The 13,109-nt window shown below is 35.5% G+C and overlaps 1 protein-coding gene across 4 annotated transcripts in view; it reads right to left on the bottom strand.

Annotated features, from left to right (window-relative positions):
• Nucleotides 1–222: 222 nt before the first annotated feature.
• SCAI (suppressor of cancer cell invasion) overlaps nt 223–13,109 on the bottom strand; it is a 135,516-nt gene continuing 122,629 nt past the window's right edge. For 3 of the 4 annotated variants that reach the window (XM_002916332.4, XM_034664510.1, XM_034664511.1), the window contains one exon: nt 223–6,377. In XM_002916332.4, coding sequence (XP_002916378.2) covers nt 6,231–6,377 — 147 coding nt within the window. In that variant the 3' untranslated portion in view covers nt 223–6,230. The remainder of the gene's footprint in view (nt 6,378–13,109) is intronic. The other variant, XM_034664509.1, reaches the window with a different exon arrangement.

The raw sequence follows: 13,109 nt of genomic DNA on the forward strand, positions 1-13,109 counted from the left end.
AATATTTCTATGGCACCAACAAGTCAGTTACACTTAATTTAATACATTTATCTTTACCCAATTTCAGGGTATATCCCCCTACATTATCCTGACACCCTTCCCTTCAATTGGTGATTGATTCCATTCACACATCAATTATTTTTCCTTAAACACAAGGCATGCTTAATAAGTCTCTGTTCAAAAACTCAGTGAAGCTGGAACACAGTGAAATACCATGTTCTGAAATTTTAGTTTGAGGAAGATGCATTGCCTTTTTTTTTTTTTTTTTTTAAGGTAAAGTGGTCACAGTATCCAGGAAAGCCTGGGAGGTGCAGCATGAATAGGAATAAAGTATCACCGTCTAAGAGTACAGAATGGGGGAAAGGTTTGATTTTCTAAACAATTCTTACCTTATTTAACTGCAAAGTAACTGGCTTTACAACTGTTAGAAACAGAGGTCATGTTCACAAAGTCAATCTCATCTACCACACTTCTTCCTGTTGCTCCTTTCCTCAAATTAATGTCCATACTGAGCCTGAGTCAGTTCTATGAATTTTAAATAGCATAACATCTGCTCTGCTACTCTCCAACTGCAACGAGTGATTTGGTTACTACAACAGCAGAATGTCAGATACTATGGACATTTTCGCTGATTTTTCAGAAATACTACATTACCAAATTTTAATATTTATTTATGAAAAAGGCAATTATAGTTTTATTTTAAATTTAACACTGTAATTGAGAGGTGTTACAAATAGTTGGCTTCTTATTAAAAATACAACAAAGAGGCAAAAGTAACATTTGTTGGGTGGTAAAACCGACTTCTGACTCCAACTCCTCTTTCTAAGATAATTTAATATTGATCACAGAGATGTAATCGTCTGAAAAACAATGGGGTAAACAGTTGTTCTGCAGTTATATTCTATCATGCAAAAAATAACCTCTACTTAATTTTTGCGGTGAATGTATTCAAGTGTAGACTAGAACGAAACATCTACGCTTGTCCATGCAAATACACATGCCAGGTGAAAACAGGAGTGACCGAACTTTGATACTCTGTGACATTCCACGTTCATACATTGGCACTGCACATATTCCCTGTCCTCTAAGAGGATATCCTCCCCCACCCATCATCCTTGGTAGAGGTTTGGAGGCCCAGATTTGATAGCACGCCATGCACCTAATATTAAGAATTCTATTTCATGTGTGAATATATCATCAATTTGCAGAACACAAGTGGTCTCATAGAGACAAAGAAATACAACTGGAGGCATTTTATTCACTAGAAGCATTTTCTCAGATGAGCCTACTCATCTTTGATATGTGACTCCCAAAAGAAAAATCTATAGTCTGAAATGCCAAGACAGGACTAAATTAATCACAGCTGCTGCAAATATACAGATTAATAATCTCCTATTCCTTATAAACCCCACCCCACTTATTAGCCTTCCCCAAGCTAATGCCCCTTTTTCTGCCTCACAGAGACAGATATAAAATGAGACACATCGGTGAAAACACTGTTCCAAAATTAAAATTTAGTATCAGGTATTGACATGGCAACTACAAACAAATTTCTCTATTTAAAGGACATGTTCCTATCTATTTTGAAATGTGATCAAAGTAATTTTTTCCACAGCCCCTTAATTCTCAATATAAATACTACTCAATAATAATTCTCAGCTATGGGTCAAGAAAATAAATGACTAATATAGCTTAAGAACCTGCTGGTGTCTCAGTTTCACACACTAAGGTTTTTCAGGTTTATATCACTAACTTATCATCCATTTAAATGGAAATTGGCAGATGTTTTTAAAGCTAAGAATATCCTGCTTTCTGTTAATATTTTCATATCCTAATTCCAACTCCAAAAATTAGCCAATTTTACCCAAACACAAGCCCCTCAAAATAGAGGCTCATGAATGAGATACAGCCACAACCTAATTACAGCAGCATGAACAATGCCACTATGATGTCCTCACAGAACTTAAATAAATTCAGCCCACAGTGGGTATGGGTATATAATATACACATACTGCATCATTGCATACCAATATATTTACAAATATGTACATATATACAAAAAAAAGTATACAGAGATATTGCATTTAACATCACAAAAATATACACATGCGATTACAAATAAAATAAGATCTTCAAATAAATAAGGTCCACGAAAGAGCCCTCCGTGTAAATACCCTTTATATTCTCCAAACACACACAGGAACATATACATCCAAAATATCACCAGGAGATCCATACCATTCCTATTCATAGCAGACGTTTTTACTCACTTAGGGTAGGGAGGTGGTTCTGAATCACTGGCAGTAGCCAAGTTTGCTGACCCTTGGCACCTTACTCTATTTCCAGTCCAGAATGTTCTCTATATATCAGGCTGATTACAAGTCTTCATGGATAACTAAGTACAAGATTTTTCAACTGAGTCCAAACCCCTTTTAAGAGACAGGAAGTTACGAAGTCACACAGGTCAGAGAATAAACTTGGAGAAGAATGCTAATGAAAGCTTCGCAGATGGATATGTAAATCGGATTGGAAGCTTTTCTGTTTTCCTCAATGAAATTCAGTACAACTACCACCTAATCTGTTTCAGGGAATTCTATCATAAGAAGAAAATAAAAGGCAGTAGCCCCAAGTCAGGAAGAAATAAAACCCAGATCCTCTATCCGGAAAATTTCAGTCATGACCAGATTGCACTTTGCTTTTATAATTTCAAAACGTTTCAACTTGGTAACAATATCAAGGGTACAATAAATTCTCTGTGCTTTGAGAGGTTTTGAGAGCACCACTTCCTAGGAGGAAAACACACACACATATACAAAAAAAAATATATCCTGGCTAGAATCAAGGCTAAATTGTCTGAGTTGGGAATTTCTTATAATTAATAAGTAAAAATTTGCGGGGTTGATTTCCTGGTTTCAATATTTGATATATTTTTAAAAATACCTTAACCTTTTGTGCCAAAATAGAAATCTCTAATTATTCCTTTCTTGTTCATTATACAAAGACAGGCTGAGGTCAGGAGATTTGAGTTTTTGATCTAGCTCTGCCACTATGAATAAACATATAGATTTTTGGGGTCTCAGCTTTCTCTTCTGAGAAACAGGGAAAACAGCTGCTTTATCAACTTCAGAAATATACGGATAAAGAAAGAAAATAATTCCATTGTGCTTAACGCTGTTTGTGTGTACAGGAGTTCTTGCAATCCTATACCTTGTTTTGTTTGCAATGATTCTTAAAGGGAGGTGAGAGACTGTATCAGAATCTCCAGGGGGAGGCTGTGCAATTTGAAAACAAAGAAGTGCTTTTCCCATTGCTTTCCTTTGTTCTTAGTTCCAATGTCTAAATTTCTATGCATTCTAGAATTAAATAGATAAGGGGCTTAATATTTTTATATTTATAGAGGGGAGTGGTATGCATTGAAAAAAAGAGATTCTTTGCCAATACCCATGGGTGATTGTCCTTTAGTAATGTCTTAAAATGTAGAAGCTTTGTGATAGGTACAGGGTGGTTCATTAAATGCTACCTATGCTTAAAATTTTCATAATCAAAAGTAAAAGGAAAGAAGGAAGGAAGGAAGGAAGGAAGGAAGGAAGGAAGGAAGGAAGGAAGGAAAGAAGGAAGGAAGAAAAAGAAAGAAAGAAAGATGAAGTGTTTGCACAAATGTAAATTCTCAATAAGGCCTACCCTGATCACTCAGACACTGTTCTTCACCCAAAAACAATCAAAACATTTCCCTTGCCATGTTCTAAATTTTCTTCATACAACTTACAACTCTCTAACATAAATTTTCTTACTTATTATGTTTATTGCCTGACTCGTCCTACTAAAATATAACCTTCACGAAGACAAGGATTTTTAAGTCTGATTCATTTGCTTTCCCAATGCCTAGAATAAAATCCAGAGTACAGTTGTTCAGTCCACATTCTTTTGAAGGCATCAATGAAACAATAGTTTAGAATTTTCTAGCACAGTTTTCCTTTCTTAAAGATTCAAGATCGCTTCAGCTCACTTTAGATTTTTAACTACCAATAAGAAATTATACTACTATCAGCTCAAGGAACAATGTCATCATCTAAACCCTTGCTGTGATTTCTAAGACCCCTTGTTCTTGGGCAAACATGTTTCTAATCACAGAAGTTCTAATTTCGTCACCAGGTTAGCTTCTACAATAATTGAGACTCAGATATTTTTGTGAACAAAAACAAGTTAAATATGACTTAGAAAAGAAAATGTCTATGCTAAACTCAGGGAACTAGTTTTCCAGGTGGCAGGGGAGGGAAATCAAGATTGCAATTATAGAACCAAAGAACTCGATAGGACATGGGCTAATGCCCTCATTTTACAGATGAGAGTACTCTAAAGCAGAAACATGAAGACATTTGTCAAAGGGCATAAAGCTAGTTACCACGAAAGCCGGGATTAGAACTCAAGTCTCCTAGTTCTCAGACCAGTGTTCTTTATGCTAAACAGGTGAGAATAAAGCTCAGGAGGATAAACATTATTTTAAGCATCAGAAGAGAGGAAAATACATGATGTCAGGTACATTACTGGCACAGAACTTCAGGGGGACTGAAACAAGAGGTCAGCCTATTGCTGTAATCCAGGTGAACACCATTATGAAAGGAAAGCCAAGAAGTTTATAAAGGTATTGAGAAAAAGAAAAGCAACTGATATAGAAAAACAACCCACTAGGCAAAGGAAATCTCCCTCCTGGATAAGTTTTCTAAAGCTTTCTGAAATAATGTTTAAAAGAACAAACAAAAATAATGAAAAAAAAAAATGAACGAAATACCATGAAGTTCCCTAAACCCAGGAACAATAATTTCAAGGCTTCAGATGAAAAATCAGCAAATTAGAACAGGTATATGAATAACTTAGACCCAAATTAATTCCTGTGCCCAAAACGAAAACCAAGTTAAAAATATTACAGTAAAATTTCCCTAAGGACACAGGAAAGAGGCACCAAAAGCAATCACCTTACTTCCCCTGGGACTGCCAGAGGTAGAATGTGAGCCTGTACAGAAAATTAGGTAGAAGGGCTTCTGGTTCATCGATTTCTGAACCTGAATGCTGTGGAGTCAAAAGAAGGGGGATAAAACCCAAAGCATCATCACTAATGCTTATGAAATTATGAAGGGGATGAGAGAGAAGAAAAAACACACAAAAAAAATTATATATGGAGTCCTATCTAAAATAATAAAAAATCTTGTGCATGAATATAAAATATTAAATATAAGGAGTTTTTAAAAAACCTTATTTCCAAATTGTCAATGCAAAAGTTACTTCCATTTCAGCTACCCCCAACTAAAATTAATAACATCTCTGACTTTGATGAATCCTAAATGTGAACTAGGCAAAAAAATGATAACCTCTGTACTATATGCCACAGCCTTCAATCTGGATAGTCCTTAAACTTGATATCATGAATCAAGATCTAAATAGAACTCCTTATGGAAACATTGTATTATGAAAGCAACAATCTGATTTTTTTGACCGAAATACTTAAAAGTCTTTTTTTTTTCATTTCCAGCATTCATATCACAAAGAAAGCAAAATATGCCAGCATATCTCATGATAACACAGGGCGCACACATTCCAAGTGATATTTATCATCTTAAGACTTCAATTAAGGATTTAACTTTCAGATGCAAATCAAATCCTATACAGTTTCTGAAATTATGACAGTTTTTAATGAATTAAATGATTTCAAAAATTGTCTTGATTATGCTTCAAAGAATAACACATTTGTCTACCTACTAAGCTGGAATGAAAAGAAATATTATGGAAAGACTGTTCTTGATTTTTAATAGTCCATGCTGGCTAGTTTCATCTTTGTGAACAATGATATATTTTCTAAATCCACACATTTAAGGTCCAAGTATAAGAGTTGGATTTTCCTCATTATATAAAAATAAATGATTTACTCTTCTGAGGGTGACAACACTGACTATTTGTGTGTAGGGACAGATGATGGAGGTAAGTAGGCATACCTCAAAACCGAAAAGTAAAAATTCTAAGATTAATTGAGTTTTTTAAAAGACTTGAAAGACTGTATTTTAAAACAGTTACCCTAAAAGTTTGAACAATTTTTTCAGTTTGTTTTTAAAATGGTGGCCTTAAATTAAAAAATTAAAACTAAGTAACACCACTATGTGTCTGTCATCACATTAGAAAACTGCACCATGTAAAATCTGTGGCAAATGAAAAATTGTTTCAACAAGAGGATTTTTGTTTTAATAGTCATCTATGGTACTCTCGAGGAACACGTTTCGAACATCTAGAATGGATGCTAATTCCAGAATGTGCTTCTGGAGATGAGGGTTCTCCACTGTTTCATCCCTTGGCAGTTGTGGATATGATTCTGGATAGTTTCGTGTTTCCTGGTAGGCAAAGAAGAGGAAAGTCAAGTTTTATAGTTTAATGAAAGAAATTAAATGCAACATTAAGATTATTGTTGTTAACATTAACAATATTGGGAATAACATAATATGTATCTCTGCATCTTAATAGCAGTATACTTGTTGAACATAGGAAATTACTGACATGACTACTTTGACCTTAAAAAATTACGGTTTCATATGGTTCAACCTAATATATTCATTCGGAGAGTTATTTTACAAGTATTTATTGGGTCTTACCATTTTTGAGTACTCTGCTATACTGTAGAAATCATATATTTCCAATTTCCTAGGAGAAAAGTCCTAGCATATATAGGATTTCAACAAGTATTTGCTAAATGAATGAATAAATAGATGTTGCAGCAGAAATTAAAATGAGAGGAAAGACATGAGAAGCACTGGAAAAGTCAAATTAATAAGCCTTAGCTGGGGCCTCTGGGTGGCTCAGTCGGTTGCGTCTGCCTATGGCTCAGGTCATGATCTCCGGGTACTGGGACTGAGCCCTGAATCAGGCTTCCTTCTCAGTAGGGAGTCTGCTTCTCCCTCTACCTCTCCCCACTGCTTGTTCTCTCTCTCTCAAATAAATAAATAAAATCTTTAAAACACTTAATGAGCCTTGGCAATTAATTATAGAACAGGGAGGTGTCAAAAATGACTAAGATTTTAGGAACAAATGACATAACAGAAGAGCTGGAAGCTATTTGAGAGAAAAAGAGAAGTAAAAGAAGAAATAATTTGGAGAGAGTATAAAGCTTTAGGTTTTAGGTATATTGCATTTGAAGTAATAGGGTAATACAAACAGAACTGCCCCTCAACGGGAATTTGAAATGACATATATGAAAGAGCCCCAGAAAACTTATGCCTCTTAGCATTGGGCCAAAATAAACCTACATCTGTATGCTAACACTACACTAAATCTACCCCTAAAAAGCTTAAAAACAAGCCGTTAAGAAGGTCAAAGAAATCTGCAAGTTGATATAACTCCTGCTACAATAAAGTCCAATTTTCTTTAAAGAAAGACAACAAAGTCCATAGTTCAACATCATAAAATTCACAATGCACATTCTCTAAGAGAAATTTACTAGACATACAAAAAATTAGGAATACGAGAGTCCTAAACAGAAAAATCATAAAAACAAATTTATAAAAGATAGAGAATATAGTATTAGCAGACAAGGACTTTAGCTCTTACACATACATTCAAGAGCACAAAGGAAAACATAATGAGGAGAGAAATAGAAAATATTAAAAGAACCAAACAAATTCTAGAGTTGAGAAAAATGTAATTCCTGAAATGAAAACTAATTGGATATGTAGGATTAACAGCATATTAGTCACTAAGGAAGAAAACATCTGTGAACTTGAAGACACAGCAATATAAACTGAAACAGAAAGAAAAAGACTTTTTTAGAAAAATGAAGAGCACATGAAGTGATATGCAGGTTAACAAGAGTTCATAATTAGACCACAATAGGTTGTCCGAGAGAGAATGGAGGAAGGAAGAAAAATATCTGAACCAAAAGTATTCCAAAATATTCCGAAAATATTCCACAGATCCAAGATGATCGATGAACCCCAATTAAAAAGAAAGAAAGAAAGAAAGAAAGAAAGAAAGAAAGAAAGAAAGAAAGAAAGAAAACCCTATCAAGGTACATCATAATCAAATTATAGGAAACAAAATGAAGAGAAAATCTTAAAAATACCCAGAGAAAAAATGAAAAGACACATTACACATCACAATAATTGATAGAACAAGTTTCAGAAAATCAGTAAATATAAAAACTGTGATGAACAACATCATAAGCCAAGGTGATCTAACAGACATTTATAAAACTCTTCATCTGATAATATATGACACTAGCAGCATGTATGTTTACTGCAAGTGTCCTTGGAACATTTATCATGATAGATGACATCTGGATGATAAAATAAGTCTCAATAACTTAAAAGGACTTAAGCCATACAAAGTATATTATCTGACCACAAAGGAATTAACTTAGAAATCAATAAGATAAAGATAACTGAATATTTATTATTTATTATTTTTAAAAATATTTATTATTTGAGAGAGAGAGAGCGGGGGGAGGGTCAGATGGAGAGGGAGAAGACTCTCAAGCAAATTCTGTGCTGAGTATAGAGCCCAATGGGGGGGCTTAATCTCATAACCCCAAGATTATGACCTGAGCCAAAATCAAGAGTTGGACACTCAACAGACAGAGGCTCCCAGGTGCCCCAATAGCTCAAATATTTAGATACAAAACAACATATTCCTAAACAACCTATGGTTCAAAAAAATCAGAGTGAAATAAAGACTGTTTCAGAGAGATAAATAATGAAAGAATTAATCACCACCAGATTTGCACTATAAGAAATGATAAAGGAAATTCTGTAGAAAGAAAAATGATAGCAGATGGAAAACTAAATAGAGGAAGAAATAAAGAATGCCAAAAATGGTAAATATATTTGATTTTTTTCTCATTTAAATTTTTTTTTAAAGATTTATTTGAGATAGAAAGCGAGAGAGAGAGAGCATGAGCAAGGGGAGGCACAGAGGGAGAGAGAGAAGGAGGCTCCCTGCAGAGCAGAGAGCCTGACATGGAGCTCAATCCCAGGACCCTGAGACCCAAAGGCAGACACTTAACCAGCTGAGCAACCCAGGTGCCCCATCATTTAAAAAGTTTTTAAAAAGATCACTGACTATTTAATGCTATGCTAACCAAAGTATCATTTACTATATACCAATTCATAAAAGTCAAATGTACAGAGCTGGGAATGAGAATATGTAAGTATATTGTTATAAGACAATTATATTAAATGTGAAGTCGTATTAAAAAGTAAAACAACAGATAGAGGTTACATCAATAGTGTTATTAAAATAAAATTCTAAACCAAAACAAAACAAAACCTCAGTTAATTCAAATGAAGATGAAAGCAGCAGAAAAAGAAAAAGGTACAAACCACAGCCAGGACAAATAGATAATAAATAATAGTATATTTACATCAAACTATGTTAAAAATTGCATTTAACATAAAAATTCAGGGACGCCTGGGTGGCTCAGTCGGTTAAGCATCTGCCTTTGGCTCAGGGAAGCCTGCTTCTCCCTCTGCCTGCTGCTCCCCTCCTGCTTGTTCTCTCTCTCTCTCTCTCTGACAAATAAATAAAATCTTAAAAAAAAAATTCAAAACTAAAAATATCAAATGAAAGGTAAAGATTGGTAAACTAAGTAAAAAAAAAAAAAGCAGGACCTAACTAATGCTATTGAAAAAAAAATCCATTTTAGGGGCACCTGGGTGGCTAAGTCGTTTAAGCACCTGCCTTCGGCTCAGGTCATGATCCCAAGGTCCTGGGACTGAGCCCCGCATCAGGCTCCCTACCCGTCAGGAAGCTTGCTTCTCATTCTCCCTCTGCCTGCCACTTCCCCTGCTTGTGCTCATAATCTCTCTCTCTCTCTCTCTCTCAAAAAAATAAAAAAAATCTAAAAAAAAAAAAAGAAATTAAAAGAGCAAATTAAAATCAAAGTATAGAAACAGAAGGAAAGCTACCAAACTCATTCTATGAGGCTAATATTACCTTGATCCCCAAACCAGGCAAAGACCCCCTCAAAAAGGAGAATTACAGACCGATTTCCCTAATGAATATGGACGCCAAAATCCTCAACAAGATCCTTGCTAATAGAATCCAACAGTACATTACAAGGATTATCCATCATGACCAAGTGGGATTCACACCTGGGATGCAAGCGTGGTTCAACATTCGCAAATCAATCAGTGTGATACATCATGTCAACAAGAAAGGACTCAGGAACCATATGATCCTCTCAATTGATGCAGAAAAAGCATTTGACAAAATACAGCATCCTTTCCTGATTAAAACCCTTCAGAGTGTAGGAATAGAGGGTACATTTCTCAATCTCATAAAAGCCATCTATGAAAAGCCTACTGCAAATATTATTCTCAATGGGGAAAAGCTGGAAGCCTTTCCCTTAAGATCAGGAACACGACAAGGATGCCCACTCTCGCCACTATTATTCAACATAGTACTAGAAGTCCTTGCAACAGCAATCAGATGACAAAAAGGGATCAAAGGTATCCAAATCGGCAAAGAAGAAGTCAAAATGTGTCTCTTCACAGATGACATGATACTCTATATGGAAAACCCAAAAGAATCCACTCCCAAACTATTAGAAGTTATGGAACGATTCAGTAATATGGCAGTATACAAAATCAATGCCCAGAAATCAGTTGCATTTCTATACACGAATAACGAGACTGAAGAAAGAGAAATTAGGGAATTCCATCCCATTTACAATAACACCAAAAACCATGCGTTACCTTGGAATTAACTTAACCAGAGACGTAAAGGACCTATATGCTAGAAACTATAGATCACTTTTGAAAGATATTGAGGAAGACATAAAAAGATGGAAAAATATTCCATGCTCATGGATTGGAAGAATTAACATAGTTAAAATGTCCATACTACCCAGAGCAATCTACACTTTCAATGCTATCCCGATCAAAATACCGAGGACATTTTTCAAAGAACTGGAACAAATAGTCCTTAAATTTGTATGGAACCAGAAAAGGCCCCGAATCTCCAAGGAACTGTTGAAAAGGAAAAACAAAGCTGGGGGCATCACAATGCCGGATTTCGAGCTGTACTACAAAGCTGTGATCACAAAGACAGCATGGTACTGGCACAAAAACAGACACATCGACCAATGGAACAGAATAGAGAACCCAGAAATGGACCCTCGGCTCTTTGGGCAACTAATCTTTGATAAAGCAGGAAAAAACATCCGGTGGAAAAAAGACAGTCTCTTCAATAAATGGTGCTGGGAAAATTGGACAGCTACATGCAAAAGAATGAAACTTGACCACTCTCTCACACCATACACAAAAATAAACTCCAAATGGATGAAAGACCTCAATGTGAGACAGGAATCCATCAAAATTCTAGAGGAGAACATAGGCAACAACTTCTATGACATCGGCCAGAGCAACCTTTTTCACGACACATCTCCAAAGGCAAGAGAAATAAAAGATAAAATGAACTTATGGGACTTTATCAGGATAAAGAGCTTCTGCACAGCCAAGGAAACAGTCAAAAAAACTAAGAGACAGCCCACGGAATGGGAGAATATATTTGCAAAGGACACCACAGATAAAGGACTGGTATCCAAGATCTACAAAGAACTTCTCAAACTCAATACACGAGAAACAAATAAACAAATCATAAAATGGGCAGAAGATATGAACAGACACTTTTCCAATGAAGACATACAAATGGCTAACAGACACATGAAAAAATGTTCAAAATCATTAGCCATCAGGGAAATTCAAATCAAAACCACACTGAGATACCACCTTACGCCAGTTAGAATGGCAAAGATAGACAAGGCAAGAAACAACAATTGTTGGAGAGGATGTGGAGAAAGGGGATCCCTCCTACATTGTTGGTGGGAATGCAAGTTGGTACAGCCACTCTGGAAAACAGTGTGGAGGTCCCTTAAAAAGTTAAAAATTGAACTACCCTATGACCCAGCCATTGCACTACTGGGTGTTTACCCCAAAGATACAGACGTAGTAAAGAGAAGGGCCATATGCACCCCAATGTTCATAGCTGCATTGTCCACAATAGCTAAATCGTGGAAGGAGCCGAGATGCCCTTCAACAGATGACTGGATTAAGAAGCTGTGGTCCATATATACATCAGCTATAAGAAAGAACAAATTCTCAACATTTGCTGCAACATGGACGGCACTGGAGCAGATAATGCTAAGTAAAATAAGTCAAGCAGAGAAAGGCAATTATCATATGATTTCTCTCATCTATGGAACATAAGAACTAGGAAGATCGGTAGGGGAAGAAAGGGATAAAGAAGGGGGGGTAATCAGAAGGGGGAATGAAACCTGAGAGACTATGGACTATGAGAAACAAACTGAGGACTTCAGAGGGGAGGGGGGTGGGGGAATGGGATAGACTGGTGATGGGTGGTAAGGAGGGCACGTATTGCATGGTACACTGGGTGTTATACGCAACTAATGGAGCATCGAGCTTTACATCGGAATCCGGGGATGTACTGTATGGTGACTAACATAATATAATAAAAAATCATTTAAAAAAAATAAAAAATAAAAGGATAATGGACTATTATAAGCAATGTTTTGCAATAAATTAGACAAATGAACTTGTAAGACACAAATGATCAAAACCGACTATGAAAAACAGAACACACCAAAAGCCATTGAAATTGAATTCATAATTTAAAAACTTCCAAAAATGAAAACTCCAGGTCCAGATGGCTTCACAGGTGAATGCTATCAACCCTTCAAGGAAGAAATAATACAATCCTAAAGAAACTTTAAGAAATAGAAAAGAATGAAACACATCCCAACTCAATTTATGAAGTCAGCAATTCCCTGATAACAAAACCACATGAAGACATTAAGAGAAAAGAAAATTAAGTCCCATACTCATTCATAACAAAAGATGCAAAGATCTATAAGGAAATACCAGCAAATAAGAATCCAGCAATGCAAAAGGATAATACATGACCACAAAATACAATTAACCCAGATATACAAGGTTGAACTTACTGTTAGAAAAATCATCCAATGCTATTCACCGTGTTAAAAGAATTAATACATATTAGATCAATTAATGAGGAAAAAAAGCATTTGGCAATATTCCATACCTATTACTGATAAAAAA

The sequence above is a fragment of the Ailuropoda melanoleuca genome, chromosome 7 (assembly GCF_002007445.2).
Source record: "Ailuropoda melanoleuca isolate Jingjing chromosome 7, ASM200744v2, whole genome shotgun sequence".
NCBI classification, from domain to species: Eukaryota; Metazoa; Chordata; class Mammalia; order Carnivora; family Ursidae; genus Ailuropoda; species Ailuropoda melanoleuca.